The sequence below is a fragment of the Rhinichthys klamathensis genome, unplaced genomic scaffold, assembly GCF_029890125.1.
Source record: "Rhinichthys klamathensis goyatoka isolate OS25496 unplaced genomic scaffold, OSU_Roscu_1.1 h1tg000042l_1, whole genome shotgun sequence".
Taxonomy (NCBI): domain Eukaryota; kingdom Metazoa; phylum Chordata; class Actinopteri; order Cypriniformes; family Leuciscidae; genus Rhinichthys; species Rhinichthys klamathensis.
In genome coordinates this window covers 4,789,123-4,811,616 of record NW_026606589.1, presented here as the reverse complement: position 1 = coordinate 4,811,616, position 22,494 = coordinate 4,789,123, and the positions used below count along the sequence as shown (strand labels likewise).

Genomic DNA, 22,494 nt, shown 5'->3' with positions numbered 1-22,494 from the left:
TCAGTAAGAGTAAATAATAAAAGAAAAATACATTATATTTTATATATTAAATACAATTTATGTACAAAATACATTTATTTGACCCCAATTAAAAAAAAAAAAGTAAATTATCAAATGTAAATTACATTTGTACTTGTAATAGCAAAACTTCATTTTCAGGATTTATTACTCTAAGAAAACCTTACATAATATCACAGACCGGATCATAGAGACGGGCATCCTGGAGAGTAGAACTCAGCAAAGCACTTTATAACCCTTGCAAACGAGGGGAGTAACTCTATTCGATCCTGGATACACAGTGCTTCAGAGCCCTGTGGAGGCTGGGCACTCTAAAAGGGACCCTAATAAGGGGAGCGCCTCCTGCTCTAGGGCTGATCTAACAGGGAGGCCTCGTGAGAGTCCTTCAACCTTCCAACCAGATTTAGGGAGCAAAGTATTCAACAGAGCTATCCTCAGATAGATTCTGGAACACTATGCTCAACCTGACAAGTATTGACCAAGCTCTGGGCTAGACTCAGGGATGCTCCATGGGACCTGCAATATCTTTGCAATGCTAAGCATCCAGCTCGTTGTGGAGCCGCCTAACTAATTAATAGCAAGGATATTAGCAGAGCTAGCCTCAGAAGCCAGGTGCTCTCAAAGTTTACATCTCTGCGGGCTTAGTCATACTTATTTGACATTGCCAACAGGCAGTGTACTCAGCAGAAGTGCTATCGACCCTTTAACCCTCTGGGGACCAAGTGTCACGGAATGGGTAAGACAACAAGGTGTGAGGACTCAAGTGCAGGAGAACATAAAAGTTTAATTATAAAATAAACAAACACAAACCAAAACCTACAAGGGGGAAAAACACAATGAATAACAATAAAACAACAACCTGAACAGAGGATCACGGGGAACGGGAGACATTAGACAACGATCCAACAAGGACTGCAAACAAGAGGAGACTTAAGAAGGGAACAAATCAAGAGGGAACAGGTAGGAGAACTCAAACAATAATCAGGTAACGAGGGGGAGGGATCAGACAATGACAAGAGCACATGGCTCAACATAACAAAACACCCATGTGCATCACAAGACAGGACAGACATGTGACATAACCCCCTCCCTACGGAGCGGCTACCAGACGCTCCATCAGACCAGGGCGGGACAGGAGGGACAGGCCGGGGGGGGGGACGGGAGGGACAGACCAGGGCGAAACACAGAGTCCATTGGGCGGCCAGGGCGAAACACAGAGTCCATCGGGCGGCCAGGGCGAAACACAGAGTCCATCGGGCGGCCAGGGCGGTGAAGACCCCTCGGGCGGCCAGGGCGGTGAAGACCCCTCGGGCGGCCAAGGCGGTGATGCCCTCTCAGGACCAGACACCTGTTGTGGCAAAATCAATTATTAAACAAAAAGCATCACGTTAAGAGACAGGATTCCAAATTGTATAAAAAGAAAGTATTTTATTCTTGCTAGAATAGTTCCCAGTCAACCAAACAGACCAGCTGCAGGCAGAGTGAGACAAGGAGCAGATTCTGGCTAGCAGCTTTATGCGGTTCTCTTCAATGCAATCTCTTGTCAATTGTTATTTAGATAAGAGGGACAAAAGGACTGGCCACCCCTTAGATCCCCTAACCCCAGGGGTTTTCTCACCTCTGCCTTCACAGCTGTGTAAAACATGACAATAGAAAAACAACGCTTTCTGTTCTCTTAATTCAGGAATACAGATAAAGAGAATAAAATCAAATGAAAATATAAACATTTTCCATAACAATTCCCACTTTTTTTATCATTCTCTTTGATTACTTAATAAACATAATTTCAAGTCATTGTGTCACAGTTATATTCATCCAATTGAACAGACATCCCAGCCCCCCATCAGTCTCTGTACTGATCTGGAAACACATCACAATGCATGACAGACATTACAACATTGAAATTGGCAGTACAGTTTGCTATTTAATACCATATTCAATCAAATCTATCCAGAAAAAAAAGGTTTATATTTTATCCATTCTTCTAACCAATGTAGTTGTTCAAAATTAACCTTGACTTTTTACTTATAATCACTTTGATTAATAGATTTTCTACTTTTCCTGTAAACATTTGAACCAATCAAATCATTAAATCTATATCAATATCAATTTGATTCAATCAAATAAAATCATCATATTCATCCAAATCATCACTACATGAAACCCATAAATGTGCTCTTGTACTCTTCATGTCTGATTTTTGTACCTGATCACTCTGCTTGAATTTTGGAAAGTAACACAAATTTTAAAAGTAAAACATTTGTAGCAAATAGGTAAGTAGGAATAAAAAGAAAAGAAAAGAAATAAAACAAATAATATCATTCCTCATTGGTCAGAGGTTTGGTATGGTCAGATTAAAATTTGTAAACATTTCTTAAATTGATGTACTTCAAAATATGGTCAAGGGAGATCTTACAAGCTCTTACACTGTTTCTGTAAACATTTAAATACATTTCATTACAACAAAAACAACAAATGCTGGTTAAAAACCCCATTTCATGAATTAATGTCCAAAAACATTGTTGAAAGTAAAAATGGACAAAATACAAATAAACAGAAATCAAATAAACTTTCAGAAATGTTTCAAAAGCATCAATGAAAATACAAATATTTGTACTTGGGTGAAAATGAGACATACATTTTAAAATTTAACTTGGTGAGACAAATGAAAAACTTAAATGATAAAGTAAAACCAAAGAAAAACAAAACAAACAATTACTGTATGAAATTCACAGTTATAATTAAGTCTAGATGTAAAGACCTAATTAAAAATTGTATACATTAACTTTTGTGAGACAGAATCAGATAGATGCAGATTTGACTTTGTGTGAAGATCAAATGATGTCATCTATGTGGCTGTATTTAGCTGTGGCTAGCTATGTGTAAATTCATCATGTCCCAAAACAAAGATGAGGGAGTTTTTTTTACAATTGTGATGCAAATTTGGTCCTGTTTGTTCTAAGAGGGAGCCAGCATGAGAATGTGAGTATGGGATGTGATCTGGCTCAAAATCTTCCCACACCAATGTTTTGTTAAGGAGCATGACAAAAGTGCTAAGTTCCTGTTGTGAGGAAAACATTTTCATGGTTAATGCAATTGTGAAGCACATTGTAGTCACATGGTAATTCTATGTTCCTCTATCTGGTCTTACTCTAGCTATATTGAAAATAGCAGAGTTTTCCACCAAGGAAACAACCAAACCCAACAGCCTGTATCAAAATCTGCATGCTCTGTAGAGAAAAAAACAAAAACAAATTTTGAGTTTAAGTACACATAGTTTCCAAACCCAACAGCCTGTATCAAAATCTGCATGTTCTGTAGAGAAAACAAAAACAAATTTTGAGTTTAAGTACACAGTTTCTTTTCGCCCTGGCGCTTCCCGTCGAAACAGTCCTGCAATATTGTTATGGAGAAGAATACAGCAATTTACAGCAATTTTTCAATTGTTACCATCCCCCTTTTGATGCATGAATTAACTCTTGCATCAATTTAACACAATGGTGCGCTCTTATCAGAGCATTTGAAGGCCAACAGCCCTCAGTCTTACAGTGTATCCAAGGTCATCAATTGTTTCTGTCAGGTCAGGTCGTGCTGTACAGACTTGTCAATGTCAGTCATTATTTTCCCTTTGTTTACAATAATCATAAATGTTAAGGGCTCTCTTGATAATTCGATATCTGAGCCAATGTGTCACTTTGTTCTTGCCATAAAACCTATAACCTTTTGTTTATCCCAACCCATGACTGATGTTCTTTTAACTTCACAATTTCAACTTTCATCAGTACTTAAACTGATCCAGAAAGTAATTCAAATCTAACTGTGCATCATAAATGACCAAAATTTGTGACTAGCAGACAAAACTTGATTATCAATTTGACTCAAAATTATCAACCTCTCTTGAATTTGTTATTCGCCTTAACTCATCAGTGACGATAGAACGTACTCGGTTACTAACGTAACCTCGGTTCTCTCTAGAGAGGGAACGAGTACTGCGTAATAGCTTACGCTATAGGGAAAACCTCTTTTCCACGAGATATTGAAGCCAAAAATTATCCTTAATTTTTTATTAATGTAAAACGCTTTGCAGCAGCAAGCAAACATAGGCGAGACAGCTCGCGCGCCTATTGGCTGCTCTTGCAGGAAATACAGCAGCCTATCGAGAGAGACTCTGCGTGACGTAATGACCAATGGGGGCAATTCGTGCCCATATCGTCACGTCCCGCCAGAAAGGGCGTGGTCTCGCCCTATAAATAAGCTCGGTAGGCTGGTACAAGCTGGTTTTCATCGCCGAAGCGAACCAGAGCGTATTCCAAGCACGGCAAGATACGCAGTACTCGTTCCCTCTCTAGAGAGATCCGAGGTTACTTTAGTAACCGAGTACGTTCTCTTACGAGAGTATCTCTCGTACTGCGTAATAGCTTACGCTATGGGGATCCAACACCAAAGTCCCAGGGGCCGAAACCCAGGGCTCATATAGTGCATAATCACCATAAACTCACATAGAGTGGAGGAAGAGAGGCTGGAAGCATCATTCCTTATAAAATAGCACCCAGAGGGGCTAATCATATGACAATTAATCGCGCAGCCAGGGTGAAAGCTTTCAGCCTGATCTGGGTGGCCATACGTGTGTCAACACTCATGGGGCTACAGTAAACTCAGTATCTGGGCCGCACAGCGGGGCAGATAGCACTGAATTCTAGACCGCCAAAAGCTTAGCTTGTAAGGGGGGTACCTCCAGGTTATAGTATTTTATAAATGTAGACGCCGAGGCCCAGCCCGCGGCCGTACAGATATCTTGCAAGGTAACCCCGCTAGACCATGCCCACGAAGAGGCCACGCCTCTCGTGGAGTGCGCTCTGACACCCAAGGGGCACTGCAGGCCCTTTGCAGTGTAAGCGAGCGTAATGGCATCCACTATCCATCTGGATAGGCTCTGTTTTGAGGCGGCAAGTCCCTTGGAACGGCCGCCAAACAAAACGAAAAGCTGCTCAGTCTGTCTGAAACCAGACGAGCGCGACACATAAGCTCTTAACCCTCTGAGGTCTAAGGGCATTTTTTCACTTTTTCCTTCGATTTTACAAATCTTATTAAATTCACCTTTTAAAGGTAATTACATAACATAATCCCACATGTTTTATATCAAAATGTGCAGAGAAAACCCAGCTCTCTTACTGGTGAGTTCACCACTTGTCCTGGAGAATTGTCTAAAGAGAGAGAGAGGGATAACCTGTCTCTAAAAGGTGAAAAATTTAAGTCCGATTTTTGAAATTCTTCAAATCTCTTGTGAAAACATACCATTACTCATGTGGACGAATTATTTTGGTCCTTGAAATGGGTTTCCCAAAGTCTTAGGGTCACAAAAGGAGTGTAATATATGAATAAAATAGTAGATAATGAATAATCATTGTCTAAAGTGACATTTTTGAAAAATCGTTTTTTAGTACAAGTTTTGTCTGTGACTCTACCTTCACCAAATGTTAGAGGGACTGAGATAAAATAGGACTAAAATAACTTCCTACTACATATCAAGCTTTATGGGATGTGTGCAAATGAAAAAGTAGCATTACAACAGGTCTTTCTTTCAAGCAAAATGTTTACTTTGTGAAAAAAACTCACTACTAACAATATTCACAAAATGTACACATTTTCATGTTTTACATGTCAAAAAAAAAATTCAAACCAAAGATGAACTATATATTAGAAATATATATATATATATATATATATATATATATATATATATATATATATATATATATATATATATATATATATATATATATAAACTTACCACTATTTACAATATTTACACAATGTGCATGTTTTCATGTTTCAGTTTTTCAGCTGTCATGCCATGCTGCAAAACAGTTTCTGTCCAGCTGCATGCAAAGCGCAACACCACACTCCCTGCATTTCCAAGGTGTGTCCTTTCTCTGGCCTTGGCTTTGGCAATGCTCACACCTGCTGCGACCTGTGGTGGCTTTTGTGGAAGAATCTGCTGCATGAACGGCAATTGGCACAGGAATATGACCTGCAGGTACCGGGACCGGAGCAGTGTGAAGAGGCTTACCACAGAGTTCAGCAGTCAGCTCCTCCATGAAAGCTCTGTGTGTCATGGGTGTTGTTTGCTGGGCCAGACAGAGTTCCTTGTGGAGGATGTAGCTGTTGGTGGTGGCAATGTCCAGAAAATGGTAAAACAGGTGTCTGTACCAGCGCATTGTTTTGTGTTGTGCAGAGTAATATTGAATGAGCTGGTCTGAATGATCAACTCCCCCCATGTGTTCATTGTACGCCAAAACTGGTGTGGGACAGGGGATTGATGTCTTTGTCCAAGAGCCATCTTGTTGTTTCACCCTCCTCTGAACAGTGTTACCAGAGTGTGCTGTGTGAAGTGTGGAGCAGACTGATACTTCTCTCGTGTCCATCCATTTCACATAGATGAGGGGCCCGTCCCGGATCCATCTTATGGAGCCTCTTTCTGATTTTTTTGTGAGGGCGTTATTTGTTGTCCGAGGGCAGTCCTTGCGGTTCTCCCTGTAGGTCCCACAGGCAGCAAATTTTTGCTCATGGAGAGCCCTGAAGAGTTTGGGGCTTGAATAAAAATTATCCATGTAAATGTGGTAGCCTGTGCCAAGGTAACCTGGTTGTACCAGGGACATCACAACATCATAGGAAAGGCCATGTCCAGAGGGGATGTCACTTTTGCCGGTGTAAACGGAAAAGTCCACTGTATAGCCATTCCGTGAGTCTGCCAAGACAAACAACTTGAATCCCCACTTTATCGGTTTTGCCTTCATGTACTGCGTCATCCCAGTTTTGGCCTTTGATGCAACCATTCTTTCATCCACAGCCACATCTCTGTGAGGATGATAAAATGACTTGCAGGCATTTTTGATGGTGTTCATCAGGGGTTTCAGTCTGAAAAGTTTGTCATGGTCAGCTGTGCCCTTTTTTTTGTCGTTCTGGACATCCTCTTCAGGGTCGCTAAGGTGAAGGTTCCAAGAAAGTGCTCTGTATCTGTCCCGTGGCATGATCTGCACTGGAAGTGGCAAAGAGAAGAAGTGATTCTGTCTCCAGTAATCTGCAATGCTGTCGAGTTTCACCATGGCCATGTACAGAAGCAGTCCAATGTACTTGTAAAACTCCCCTATGTTCACATCTAACCATTTATATTTCTTTCCCTGTGCCATTTGTTTAGCAGCCTGCTTGTTTGTGTTTTGGCACAGTGTTTGTATGATTTGTACAGGGAAGAAAAGTTTGAAGAGGTCGAGTGGTGTATATGTGGAAGTGGAGCTGAGCTGTGGCCCTGGTGTTCGAGCTGGTTGAAACCTGGAGACAGGGGGAGCGATGTCTGGGTCTTTTTCCGTCTTCCAAGACAGTGGAGCTGGCTGCTGTGTAGGTGGGGGTGCTGGTTGATGCTGGGCGTTACGGGACCTCTTGGCTGGCCGGGTTGGTGATGATGGTTGCTGTGTAGGTGGGGGTGCTGGTTGATGCTGGGGGGTACGGAACCTCTTGGCTGGCCGGGCTGGTGAGAATGACTGCGGTGTAGGGGCTGGTGGTGACCTGGTGGCAGGCACAGGTGAGGCTGCCTGTGTTACACTGGGCCCTGGTAGCTGTGAATCCTCTCTGAAAAAACACAAAAACATAAAGTTTACATCTCTCTCTCTCTCTCTCTCTCTCTCTCTCACACACACACACACACACACACACACACACACACACACACACACACACACACACACAAACCAATCTCCACCTAACAAGAATGTGGAAGATGTGTGAGGATTTGACTTATTTTAACGTTATTCCAATTTATCACATGTGCTAGCTATCCTGTCCACCCCAAATCACAGCAAATAACACCTGAATGAGATGTGGGAATACTGTCTCTTCCATTTCAAAACTCCACAGAGATTTATAATTTTACATTCAGTATAAATATAGGCCTACTAAACATAAATAAAATTATATGAAAGATCAAGCCACATCTATACAAGTATAAACAATATGATAAAAAAGGTCAATGGCCAAACCATATCGATTCATCACTACAAGAGATAGGCCTAATGTTATTCAAATTGTGAATTGAGGTGAATAAATATTACATTAGTTATCATAAGGAGACCAGCAAGAACAGCCTACAACGTTACTATTTGTAAGTGTACCCCGGTTTTACACAAGAAAATAACTTTTACATAAAGTAAACACTTTGCTAAAGGCACAGTCAATTTGTCAAAGCAGCACAGCGCAGCTTATTTTAGCCAAGATGGTCACCATGCGAACGAGGTTTTTATAAAATAAATACGCTTACCCGTCCTCAACTGGATCTCTTCTGTGATCATAATCCTCATCTTCATCAGAAGAAAATCCATCAGGCTCGGAAACTCGCCTTTCATCCTCGTCGCTGCTATCCAAAATCGCCGCAAGTGCGTCTTTCAATGTCAATGTCTTCGCCATTTTCACTCCTCGTCTTCTTCTTACTTTTCCTCTTCTTTATATATATTTTTGCCATGTTTTTTTCGCGGACTTTTTCTTTCGCGGACTTTTTTACTCTTTCTCTCTCCATGTCAGCTGGTATTTTCCTCACTGTGAGGAGATGGGAGGGTACTTAGGGATTTCAACCGCATCTATTGGTTGGTTTCACACAAAATGCAGACAGGCAAGCTAGCCCACCAATCACGCACGGTGAATGACCATCTTGTCTTCCCTCTTGCTCTCTGTGTGAGTCACATATGATCTCGCGAGAATAAGGACGTTGAAGCTGAGAATCTGTCGATTACGGCAAAATCAGAACCATTTATGTGTGCTGCACAATCGCGGAGATATTAATAGAAACATTGAGTAAACATTGAGTTGACGCGCCCGCGCGTCATCCGACCTCAGGGGGTTAATGCCCTGACGGGGCAAAGGAGACTCGCGTCTTTCTCCTCATTGAGAACCGGAAGGGCAGACAGGGAAATCACCTGGGCCCTGAACGGTGTGTTGAGGGATTTCGGCACGTACCCGTGCCTAGGTTTGAGTATGACCTTGAGTCATTAGGCCCAAACTCCATACATGACGCGCTTACCGAAAGCGCTTGTAAGTCCCCTACGCGCTTCACTGAAGCGAGAGCCATGAGAAACACCGTTTTGAAAGACAGATGTTTCATGTCTGACAAATGGATTGGCTCGAATGGGGCACCTTTCATGGCTTCCAACACCGTGGAAAGGTCCCACATCGGGACTGAAGGGGGCCTGGGAGGGTTCAATCTCCGAGCTCCCCTGAGGAAACGCACGACTAAGTCGTTCTTCCCCAGTGGCTGGCCAGACGCCGGTTTTGCAAACGTTGCTATGGCCGCCATGTATACTTTGAGCGTGGATGGGGTTCTGCCCTTATCCAGCAGCTCTTGAAGGAAGGAAAGCACTTCCGTAACCCCGCAGTCTACGGGTGAAAAGCCCTGAGCTTGACACCAAGGAGAGAACACAGACCATTTCGAGGAATAGAGCCGTCGAGTAGACAGAGCTCTAGCCTGCGTGATCGTGTTTAACACTCCCTCCGGGAGGTTAGCGGGTACCCGTTGATGGCCCATGCGTGCAGGGACCACAGATCCGGGCGAGGATGCCAAATCGAGCCCCCTGCCTGAGAGAGGAGGTCTCTCCTCAGTGGTACAGGCCACGGGGCAGTGCTGGCCAGCTGCATCAGCCTGGGAACCAGGTCTGGTTTGTCCAGAGCGGGGCCACAAGCAGCACTGGGCATCCGTTTTCCCTGATTCGTTCCAACACTTGAGGCAGGTGCGAGACGGGGGAAAAGCATATAGGGGAACGCAGGGCCAGACATGGGCCAGCGCATCCCTGCTCTTCAAGCAGAAGTTCGGACACTGAGCGTTTTTCGTGGGACGCGAACAGGTCCACCTGCGCTCTGCCGAACGTTTCCCACAGCAGTTGGATCATCTGCGGGTGCAGTGACCATTCCCCTGTTGGGACATTGTTTCTGGACAGTCTGTTTGGTCCCACATTCAGGTGACCAGGCACATGCGCTGCTCTCAGCGAGAGCAGGTTGTGCTGAGCCCAGACCAGAAGGCGTTCCGTCAACCTGTAAAGGTTTCGGGACCTGACGCCGCCCTGCCGATTTATGTGTGCCACCACTGACATGTTGTCCGACCGGACCAGGACGTGGTGATCTTTTATCTGGGGACAGAAGCACCGTAGCGCTTTGTCGACTGCTATCATTTCCAAGCAGTTTATGTGAAGGAGCTTTTCCCGTTCTGACCATAGGCCAGCAAACGGTCTGCCCTTGAGCAGCGCTCCCCATCCCGAGGTGGAGGCGTCCGTAGACACCACCTGCACACTCGAGGCGGTCCCCAGACTCACACCTGACTGATACCAGTCGGTTACTTTCCAAGGTTTCAGAGCTGAAACGCACTTTAGATCGACCCTGAGGCAAAACAGATCAGCGGTCCGTGCCCAGGGCGGAACTCGCGCTTTCAGCCACATCTGCAGTGGGCGCATGCGAAGCAGGCCCAGCTGGAGTACAGAGGCTACTGAGGCCATCAGGCCCAGTATTTTCTGATACCTTTTGAGCGGGACTATAGAGCCGTGGCGGAAGGAGTTTGCGACGCGCTGAATGTCTAGTCTGCGCTCCGGTGACAGGCGTGCTGTCATGGATAGCGAGTCCAGCACTGTTCCCAGAAAAGAAATTTTCTGACTGGGAGACAGCGAGCTTTTCGCCCAATTGACTGTGAGGCCCAGATTCTCGAGGTGTTCGAGTAATGTGGCCTTGTGTTCTATGAGCTCTGAGTGTGATCGAGCTAGAATCAGCCAATCGTCCAAGTAGTTCCAAACTCGCATGCCCCGAAGTCTCAGGGGTGCGAGAGCCGCGTCCATGCACTTCGTGAATGTACGGGGTGCTAGGAACAGGCCGAACGGCAGGACTGTGTATTCATATGCCTGGTCCTCGAAGGCGAATCTCAAGAATCGCCTGTGATGGGACGCTATTTGTATTCGGAAATAGGCGTCTTTCAGATCTATTGACATAAACCAGTCCTCTTGGCGAACTCGCGCGAGGATTTTCCTGGTTGTCAGTATTTTGAACTGGCGCTTTCACAAGTGCTCTGTTCAGCTGTCGCAGATCTAAAATGGGTCTGAGACCTCCATCTTTTTTCGGTACCAGAAAATATCTGCTGTATAGGCCCCCTTCGCTCTGAGCCTGAGATAAAGGTTCTATAGCACCTTTGCTCAGTAGTTTCGCTATCTCGGCTCGAAGTAGATGTGCTACTTCTGTTTTCACCATGGATTTGACGCGGGGGCGTCGAGCGAACTGTAGCGAATAGCCTCTTTTTATAGTGTTCAGCACCCGTTCTGTTACCCCAGGAAGCTGTGCCCACACTTTCGCGTGAATAGCTAGGGGTAGAATGAGATCTGGGCTCTGGCCGTGACATAGTGACGGCAAGGGAGCTCCGGCGTGCTGTAACGCAGACACTGTGTTTACAGTGTTCAGCACCCATTCTGATACCCCAGGAAGCTGTGCCCACACTTTCGCGTGAATAGCTAGGGGTAGAATGAGATCTGGGCTCTGGCCGTGACATAGTGACGGCAAGGGAGCTCCGGCGTGCTGTAGCGCAGACACTGTGTTTACAGTTTGTGAGGCGGGGGGCGCGCCGATCACGGCGGGCAGCCTGGCCGCGCTCAAATCCCTTATAGCAGTTTGCTGAGGGGGGCGGGGCGAGCCCCGTGGGGCTCAACATGTCTGTGAGTGAATGTGGGCGCGGGACAGCGGGCACATTTACTGCACTGAAAACACCGTCGGCCTGAGCTGACTGAATGTGTGTTGGTTTCGTTTTTACAGAACCCGTGGGACATGTGGTGTGTAGTGTCTGTGGGCACTGAGACGTGGGCACATTCACTACGTTTAGTGCACAATCGACATGAGGCGATTTTGTTTGTGCGAGCCCTGCATTTTTGCGGGCTGTGTTTGTGTGTAGAAATGAGCACTGGGTTGTGGGCATTTTTATTACACTCATAATACCATCGGCTGTGGCCGGAACACCAGAAAATACACTGCTTATGTGATTAATCTGGGTCGCCGTGGAAACAGTATTTGTGTGCAGGCAAGCGGGCCGTGGCACTGGCTTGCTTACTGCAAAATACACTGGAACAGTCGCATTTTCTGGAACTGAACGAGCGGAAAAATTTCGGTGGAAGTCTGGCCGCGGCGAAACTGAAACACCGTCGACTTCCTAGGAGGCTATGAAGACTTGTGTTGGTTTCGTTTTACAGAAACCGTGGTAGTGTTTGTGGGCACTGGGTTGTGGGCACATTCACTACATTTAATGCACAATTGACATGCGTCGATTTCATTTGTGCGAGCCCTGTACCGTGGCGGGCTGTGTTTGTGTGTAGAAATGAACCCTGGGCTGTGGGCATTTTATTACACTCATAACACCATCGGCTGTGGCCGGAAAACCAGAAAATACAATGCTTATATGATTTTTCTGGGTCGCCATGGAAACGGCATTTATGTGCAGGCAAGCGGGCCGTGGAACCGGCTTGTTTACTGCAAAATACACTGGAACAGTCGCATTTTCTGGAACTGAACGAGCGAAAAGTTTCGGTGGAAGTCTGGCCACAGCGAGACTAAATTTCTATCTGCTGCGAGAGCCGGGATCGAACACGGGTCTCTCGCGCGAAGGCTTCGGGTTCCGCCACTGTGCCACAGGGGAGAACTACATTAGCTAACTACATAAGAAAGCTAGCCGCGGTTTTAGGGCTCGCGGCCTTGATGCTGGCCCGTTTCCCTTACGACTCGCGGACAGAAGGGGGAGGTCCACAGAGCTCGCCCAGTCCTCACTGTCCAACGCCAGGATAGAGCAGCAGGTCTCCTCTACAGATGCAGCTATCTCGTCGTCATTAATGGCGGAAGCGACGGCGCGCGGCGGCCGTTATCCATCAGTGAGCGACTCGAGTGAAGCTGGTGAAGCTGGCGGGCGAACCGGCGAGCTTTCACGGGCTGGAGAAGGCTCGGGGACCCGCTGAGTACGGCGCTTTTTTACGGCGCGGCACTGCAGCGGGTGGAAGTGCAGTCTCGCTGAAGGATGCCAGGCGAGTCCTCAGAGTCACCATAGGCAATCGCTCGCAGTGAGGGCAGCCGCCGTCGGCAAGCGCGAGAGCTGCATGATCCTCTCACAGGCAGGAAACGCATCACATGGCGGTCCCAGTCGCTGAGTGTGGCTCGGCACGAGCCACAGGAGGATGGCATCTTTAAAAAGACGCGGCTCTTTTAGATGATAGACGTGTGAGTCGCGGGGCGAGCACACACACACATACACACAGAGCAGAGTAAAGGATATATAGTACGCCGGAAAGCGCAGCAGGTACGGCGGCTGAAGGCGGCAAGGAGAAGGCCAGCGACTCCAGACTCGAGGGCTCGTCCCGCTGAAAGGCTTGCGTCGAACGGCGCGGCTTCTCACTCCGGATCCAGCGATGCGAGAGGCTTCGCTGAAGAGATGAAAATCAGCTTGTACCAGCCTACCGAGCTTATTTATAGGGCGAGACCACGCCCTTTCTGGCGGGACGTGACGATATGGGCGCGAATTGCCCCCATTGGTCATTACGTCATGCAGAGTCTCTCTCGATATGCTGCTGCATTTGCCGCAAGAGCAGCCAATAGGCGCGCGAGCTGTCTCGCCTATGTTTGCTTGCTACTGCAAAGCGTTTTACATTAATAAAAAATTAAGGATAATTTTTGGCTTCAATATCTCGTGGAAAAGAGGTTTTCCCCATAGCGTAAGCTATTACGCAGTACGAGAGATACTCTCGTAAGAGAACACTATTTTCTAGCGATTAAATGACATACACTATTCAGACAGAGCAGCTCCTCTAAACTCGCACTTACCAAGATATAAAGTGCAATCACCATCAAATACATACATCTAGGAACTGTTCGTATTTTCTTATTCATATCTTTTCTTTAAAAAGATTTACAGTTTAAATTATATTTTAAACCCTGCATATTCCTATAGCTTTTATCTAATTATTTTCTATGGCCTCTGAACTAGTTTCAAAACATGTTTGTTCATTATTCATTTGATTTTAGAAAAGTCAGCTGTGTTGGTTTTGATTCATTATCATTAGATTGCTTCAGCTTCCTTGTCTGAATGAAAACAGAAAGACAGAATACCATCCCTTCCTCCCCTCAAGCAGTCTCTCTCACCTTAAACGAATAATCTTTTCAATCAGCCTCCTAAGACTGTAATTTAGATAAGAGTTTAAATTCCTTACACTTAAACTTTGACCATTGTTATTCAGACTTTTTGAGTTCATCTTCATCTTAAGCCACCACCATGCTTTTGGATACCCTGGCATCTATGCATTTTCCTTGCCCTTAAGGCAACTAACACCATATACTTGCATTCACCTGTGGTCTGTATGTTAATGACGTTGAGACACCCCATTGTCTGATAAGGTTCCCGTTGTCTCACATCCGGCACCCATTCTACAATTGTCTACTATTTGCTCAGGATGTGTTGAATCCCAATGGTGAAGAAACAGAATAACTTCACTTCTTTTATTTCTATGATAATTAAGCCATTTTGGAGGATGAGTTCATTCTAAAGTATATTTGGGAGTGGACTCTGGGTCGAGGCAGACTAAAATTAGTCCCCTGTACTGATGCTCTTGGCCCAAAGTAGCATCACATCCACTCTCTTCGCACAGATAACACCTCTGCAGCCTGGTGGGGCAGGTGCCCCAGTGGTGATGAAAGCCCTGGCTTGGGTTGTCCTCCTATGGCCCTCGGAAGATCGTACCCGTCGTCGGGCTGACACCCACCACACTGGTTACAGCTCCATCCAATTGGGCAGAATTATCAAAGAGGCTCTTCTAAAATTTGACAATATGATATACAAACTTTTCTTGGGTGTGGGTGAGAAGACATTCAAGAGCCATCACAGTCATTAGGAGTATCCTAAAGCAATAACAACAGTGTTTAATCACTTAAATCCATTAACCATCTTAAAAGCAGTAACCTAGCTGCTTAGATTATACTCAGTGAATTTAGATCAAAAACTGTACATTCAGTGTACATTTTCTGTATAAGCCATCGGTCCTGAATGGTGGAGACTTAAAATGAGACAACGTTGTTACTTGGTCCTAAAATAAAACTAATCAAAAATGTCACTTCTATCGTATAAGGTCTGTATTATTATTTTAAAGACTTCTTTAAAGTCATTCAGTTTTACTTCTAAAACATTTACAAATAAAAAAATTGCCCTCTGCATGGTAATGATTTATTTTGACATCTCTGTGTCTATGATTTTCAACGGAAACACTGTGCTTTACTATCAATAGCTTATCAATGACACAGGCTCAGGTAACAGCTTTTAGCTGACACTGAAAGAGAGAGAGAGAGTGTTGAGGCATTCAGGGCTGGCACCTTTTGCACTTATAAACTTCTAGCCTCAGCCATCTTTTAACTCTAGCCCAGCTTAACGCATCTTTTCCATAAATTACATGTATTTTCAATACAAGCACAATTTCTAGTTTTCTTTTGCCCATGCAGGGAATTTAGACATTACAAATTTCAACTCAGATTGAGTCTCTGTCATACTGGCACACACCAGATTCAGATATGCAAATTGTTTCAGCCAAATCACAGCTTATCTTCTAAAATCAATACAAATCAAATCACTAAATCAACACTAACAAGCTTTTGTTTAATCAAATGTCTTTTTACACATTTTACATTTAGCAACTGTTAATCCTGTAACACTGCTTCTGCTTAGCCTATTTTATCTTTATAAAAATAATAATGTTTCAAATTTCATCTGACTTTTAGCTGTCAGGTTCTCAATTACCATAGTTTAATATCTGACGTTCATGTTTTCTTTTCTAAGAGTTTTATCAATCTGCAATTAGCAATACTTTTAAACGTATTTTGCAACTCATTTCTTCAATTTAACATTTTCCACTAGAAACCAGATCTATCAGGTTTTAGAAATGCAATTTAACAGTGGGGGTTAGAGGCACCCTTTAACCCCCCTTTCTGGTCGTTTTACTGTGTGCTTGCAAACGACTTCAACCCCCCAAGCAGTGTGTCCCAATCAGGCACAAACAGAGCCACTGATAAACAGTTCTCTCTATTCTTCTTACAGTCCACCAATGGTGGATTCACTTACAATAGCCAAATCATAATCTTCATCATTATCATTGGCAGCATATTAATTTTCATAAGTTGCATCGAAATGCTCAAAATATTCTAAGTTGTTTTCACAAAGTTTCTGTTTAACACTAGTTGCTTTTCTCGGAAAATTATCCCTGACCCATAATTTCCTTTATAAAACAGACAATATCTTTTTCCCTTCAATGACTTAATATCAACCTTATTGATTTCCAGAATCTTTAGACATAACTGTCTCTATCATCAACACTAATTACAGACCCTTTAGGTTCAAGAAAAACACAATGGTTCTTCAAACTAAAACTAAACATCACCTGCAAATCTCTTTAAAGTGAGAGTTTCAGAGCAGAGCTGCTTACAGCATTTGCTCTCTTCTGTCTTACATCATGACTGTTCAGTTACTATTCATACAGTATAAAGAAATTTAGCATGTCATCAATTTTATTAATACTGTTTTGAAAGCTTATTATTCTAACAAATGGTAAGTCTGCCGATTCAACTTAACATTATCATTCATTATTCCTCAGCTCCACTTATACTGTTTCCCAGAAACCCCAAGATCCTATTACTCATATCTCATTCTCTAAATAACACAGACAGCTATCATCTCTTGATAGCATCTGTTAAGCTATCAATTAAACTTAAACTTATTATTATTATTATATAGCCGCTTGCACCTTCAACTTTTGTTATAAAAATATGCCAATCTATTCTTCAATACCCTTGTTTTCATAACATTAATACAATAAAACACATTCACATCATTGTTCACAATAGCAGTTACAGTTCTCAAAACTTACACATCAAAATCACAGTTTGATTTAAATGTTCCAACACCTTTGCTCTGTGCATGTCTGTATCAATTTCAACCCAGTCTGTAGCCTGCAAACAGTCATTCACATCTGTCTCCTGCCATTAACATTGCAATTGTTTTTTAGTTTTTTATTCAAACACACACTAGACCAAGTTTCTTCAGTCTAAATCACGCTCATTTATGACATTTTACTTACAATGCATTCTATCAGGCATCATAAACTCTGTTCTAACTGGTGTTATTTAATCTATAGCCAATTTCAAAATCATCTTTGCCCATCAGTTAACAATCTTTTATCTGCCTTTCCTAAGCCTACTGTGGCTCAAGTTTAGCCTTTGTGCATTTTTCAATCATTCATCAGAAAAAACACTGCTCAGAGTTCCATCATTCACAACATTGCTCAAAACACACACTCAAAGAAAACTGGTGTGTAAAACTGTACGGTGATCCTATACTGGCTGAACGCCATCTCTCCTGGATGTGGCAAAATCTCTTGACCTGTTCGTAGGTCTCAATTTCCCACCTTTGCGAGAGCTCAATTCTCGGTCAAAACTTCTTGACTCAGCCTCAGTTTAGAAAATCTCTTAACCTGTCTAGGGTCTCAATTTCTTGATCGAGGACCTCTTGCCTCAGTTTATGCCTTAAATCTCTTGATCTCGCACCACAGAAAACAGTTTCAGCCCGTATAGTTCGCTCATTCTTATCTCAAAACACACAAGGATTTACAGCAGAGTCTTTCTTAGATAGCATAGTTTAAATCAGTATAGGATAGTGTAAATCAGTATAGCATAAATCAGTATAGGCCTACGTGTCTGTGTGTGTGTGTCGTGCTTGCGTGTTAGTAAAACGATTTTACTTCCCTTCCGTGTGGAAAAAAACTCGCATTTTCCGCTCCGAACCAGACCCTCTCCTGCTCTCCGTTCCCATCCGACTTATGGTACAGTCCCTGAACGTATGGTTGTTCGTAGCACACACAAAGCACCGCCATTTCTTTCCCTTCTTTTGTTTAGTTTTAGGCTTGTTTGTTTTTGTTGCTTCTGCCGCTGCTCGCGCTTGTGCGTCTCGTGCTGCTTTTTTGTATTGGTCTTCGGATCGGAGAGCAGTTGAGTCGAGATCGTGGCTCACCTTCATAGCTCTCAGTACAAAGACAATCTCGGTTTCATTTTCGAAAACTGATGTGTAAAAATTACCTAGGTTTTTTTAGATGAACTCATTTTGACTGAATCTCCTCTTTTGGATTTTCCTTCGATGCGCGTCTAATGATCTGTAAACGTCTTTACAAGACCCGGTTCTTTCACCTCAAACCGATAAAGGTTAGCAAATCTGCTTCAGTAAATACGGTTTACTATTTTTCCTGTGCACCAAATCAATCAAGCGTGCTTCTTTCGTTCACTTTTACAAGAATTAATTCAAGCGCGTTTCTTCCGTACGCTGTTTTACATAGATTAACTCAAGCGCGGTTCCTCCGCCCACTTTTACTAGAATGATTAGTTTACAATCAGGATTTTGCCTAAACCCGTACTTCAGTCGTGTCACTTCCCGTACACGAGCAATGGCACGTCGCATTCCACATCCGTCCATCTACATGAGCTCAATTTTTTGGTAGAGATCGGTCTGATTTTGTCAGATCAGTCTCTCCCTCGAAACCTCCTCTGCTCGTACCAACTCGAGACAAACTCAGTCAATATGGTTCACGTTCACTCTCATACCAAATGAAAAATATTTTACCCCAAAAGAAAACATTTTAGTCGTCTCTTACCCGAGTTGCTACTGCCACTGGATTCTTTTAGATCTTCAGTCGAGTCCTTCTGGCCCTGAAAGCCGTTTTAGCTCTTCTCTCTCAATTTTCGAGGTAAGACCAGAGCCTGTTGCTTTGGGATGATCAGTCGTCAAAATCGTCATCAGGGCCAGAAAGGAAACGCCGTGAGATCTCCACTTTCTGACACCAAATTGTTGTGGCAAAATCAAATCAAAATCACTGGCTCTGTCTCCGGCTCTGGAACAGGCACTGGCTCTGCCTCCGGCTCTGGAACAGGCACTGGCTCTGCCTCCGGCTCATGAACAGCAGACACTGGCTCCGGCTCAGGAACAGCAGACACTGGCTCCGGCTCAGGAACAGCAGACACTGGCTCAGGAACAGCAGAAACTGGCTCTGCCTTCGGCCCCGGCGCATCCACCGGCATGTCCAGGATCCGAGCCAGACGCTCCAGATAGTCCAGCATAGCCTTGGCGGCCACACAAATGGGCATCTCTTCTTTTTTTTGGGCATCAGTTTCTGACTGGGCAGACGTGACGTGAACAGTCTCTGGCTGGGCAGACGGAACGTGAACAGTCTCTGGCTGGGCAGACGTGACGTGAACAGTCTCTGACTGGGCAGACGTGACGTGAACAGTCTCTGGCTGGGCAGACGTGACGTGAACAGTCTCTGGCTGGGCAGACGTGACGTGAACAGTCTCTGGCTGGGCAGACGTGACGTGAACCGTCTCTGACTGGGCAGACGTGACGTGAACAGTCTCTGGCTGGGCAGACGTGACGTGAACAGTCTCTGGCTGGGCAGATGTGACGTGAACAGTCTCTGGCTGGGCAGACGCGACATGAACAGTCTCTGGCTGGGCAGACGAAACATGAACCGTCTCTGGCTTGGCCCCTCTTCTCCGCTGAGTCCTCATGTTGGTCGGATCGTCATGTCACGGAATGGGTAAGACAACAAGGTGTGAGGACTCAAGTGCAGGAGAACATAAAGTTTAATTATAAAATAAACAAACACAGACCAAAACCCACAAGGGGGAAAAACACAATGAATAACAATAAAACAACAACAACCTGAACAGAGGATCACGGGGAACGGGAGACATTAGACAACGATCCGACAAGGACTGCAAACAAGAGGAGACTTAGGGGGCTTTCACACTGGCAGTTTAGTTCGGAACGGGGCACGGTTCGCATGAAAAATCGCTAATGTGAACGCTGTCATGGGACCCGGGTGCGCACTGGGGTACCGAACCCGAGACTACCTGGAGCACTTGTTCAGGAAGTAAAGTGACCTGCGCATGCGTTTTAACTTATTGTGATGTATTCAGTTAAATAAAACACTTGTAAGGGATGATAGTGTTGACGATTTACCTTGGGTACGAGCGAGAGTGAGCCTGCAGTGTATTCGTGCATTGCGCGTGAAATCTAGGGCACCAAATTTGGAAATCCACTGTCTCCTCCAAAGAGTCCGTTTGCAAGCAGCAGAAGGCCACCTTGTGTGACACACGCACAGTAAACCTGTATTGTTCACTCAACTGCGCATAATAGCAGCGAATTAATAAAAAAACGCGTTCTGTTTTCCATTAGTGATGTTACGTCTGACACCGACGCTCCGAAGCTTGCTTCAAACTCGAACGGTCCTTGCAATGAACCACTGCTACGGAGCTTGTATCATTACGTCATTAGTCACGTGAAAATGACGTCTGAAGCAAACACACTGCTTCACTCCTGTAGTGAACCACCTGACTGCTTTGACAGCCCAATCCAGTGTTGACAGGTTTGAAACCTGGCGGCTGTATTTCTTATAAAAGTGAAGCCAAACCATGGCAACACCGTGGGTTGTAGTAGTCGGTGTTTGGATTGGTGTTATTGTTGAGGAGAGTGGATTGAGTTTATTGTTGAGGAGAGTGGATTGAGTTTATTGTTGAGGAGAGTGGATTGAGTTTATTGTTGAGGAGAGTGGATTGAGTTTATTGTTGAGGAGAGTGGCAAAGAAATAATTACACACACACACACACACACACACACACACACACACACACACACACACACACACACACACATCATGCTTAATGTTTTATTATCAAGGTGAACACATGAAATTCATCAGTGTCTGTAAACTTCACCTACATAAATGAGTTTCACAGCACTACACTGTTTCAGCTTTGATCGCCTCGGTAAACACGTCATAAATGGGGCGTTAACATAAACCTACTGGCATTTTATGGTTGTCAGCTTTGTTGCATTACATTTACTTCACCAGGAGATGGTGCTGCAATTTCTATCTGAATGAAGCTTCGAGTAATGAACCATTTTCGACACAATTGTATCGGAAAGCAATAATGCTTCGAAACGCTTCATTTGGCCATCACTATTTTCCATCATGCGCCGTGCACGTTTGCGATGACGTAATATGCACGCAAACGCACCAGGGTTCGATAGAATCAAGTTGAGTGTGAAACCAGACCAACACTGCGGGGGGCGCCGGGAACAAACGCGCTCGGGCTCGTACCGCAGCAAACGAGCCCAGTGTAAAAGCCCCCTTAAGAAGGGAACAAATCAAGCGGGAACAGGTGGGAGAACTCAAACAATAATCAGGTAACGAGGGGGAGGGATCAGACAATGACAAGAGCACATGGCTCAACATAACAAAACACCCATGTGCATCACAAGACAGGACAGACATGTGACACCAAGGTGTTTTTGGGGTCCCTGAGATGTTTTGACATGCCCTGACATTTGTGACCTGATCCAGCAAAATGAGTCACAGTGACCCAAATTTAAAAATTGAGATTTTGGTATTAATGGAAAGAGGACACCATACGCTTTCAATTGATATCCTAGTCAAAGTCATACCTTGAATGGTTGTAAAGATATACACATTTGAATTATGGTCGTCTGCCCTCTTTTTCCAATTGAAAACCTGAGAAAATCGCTTTTAAAGTTTTTTGCCCGTTTTTTGTTGATATCTTTCAAAATCCATTACATTTAAAGGGATATGAACTATTTATTTTACAGCTTAATTTGACCAAAGACATTAATATATAAATGCTATTAAACCAGGCTGAAGCTCAAATTATTTTAAAGTTTTTATTTGAATAAATAATTTAACAGTAGGCCTACCTTTTACAAATCAGAAAGATTGAACAGAGGTGCTACATTTTTGCTTGAGAGAGAGGGTGTGTGTGTCTGTGTGTGTGTGCGTGTGTGTGTGTGTGTGTGTGTGTGTGTGTGTGTGTGTGTGTGTGTGAGAGAGAGAGAGAGAGAGAGAGAGAGAGAGAGAAAGTGAGAGGCAGAGAGACAAGGAAACAGAGATCAAATAATGCTAGTCTATGCAATCATATCTTAGTGTAGGCTAGTTGACAATAACAGCGTAACAAATTCATAACGGAGATCCCAACAGTTAAATATTGGGTTAATCAAACACATTGTAATGGATTCTCCTTGCAGATAAATAGCTACACTCATTCACATTTGTCAATCACGTTATGTCAATCACGCGTGCACACTACGAAACTTTCATCCGTTATATAAAAACAATCGTAAGTTTTTCGCATCCGTAGCAAACAGTTTGAATGGTGTTTTGACAATTCGGAGCCACCGAATCAATACGAAAAAACGCATACGAAAAAAACGCGGACTCAGTGTGCAATGGCCAGGGGGCTTGATGACGCTTTGGCAACTTTGCTCGCTTTTGACAGCGACATTTAAAAAATATGAGCGAGATTTGAACTAATTTGCGGGCATCAGGGAGACGC

General features: G+C 44.1%; 1 protein-coding gene across 1 annotated transcript; it reads right to left on the bottom strand.

Annotated features, from left to right (window-relative positions):
- Nucleotides 1-5,858: 5,858 nt before the first annotated feature.
- On the bottom strand, nucleotides 5,859-8,475 carry LOC130082242 (piggyBac transposable element-derived protein 4-like). Its single transcript, XM_056247010.1, has 2 exons — nucleotides 8,330-8,475; nucleotides 5,859-7,644 (listed from the first exon to the last, which is right to left on the bottom strand). The coding sequence occupies exons 1-2, from the start codon at nucleotides 8,473-8,475 to the stop codon at nucleotides 5,859-5,861; spliced, it is 1,932 nt and encodes a 643-aa protein (XP_056102985.1).
- Between the last annotated feature and the right edge of the window lie 14,019 nt (nucleotides 8,476-22,494).

Excerpts from the sequence above, each read along its gene's own strand:
- LOC130082242 (XM_056247010.1), bottom strand. The coding sequence starts at position 8,475 with ATGGCGAAGACATTGACATTGAAAGACGCACTTGCGGCGATTTTGGAT. Across the intron at positions 7,645-8,329 it reads AGAGATCCAGTTGAGGACGG|AGAGGATTCACAGCTACCAG; the intron begins GTAAGCGTATTT and ends GTGTTTTTTCAG.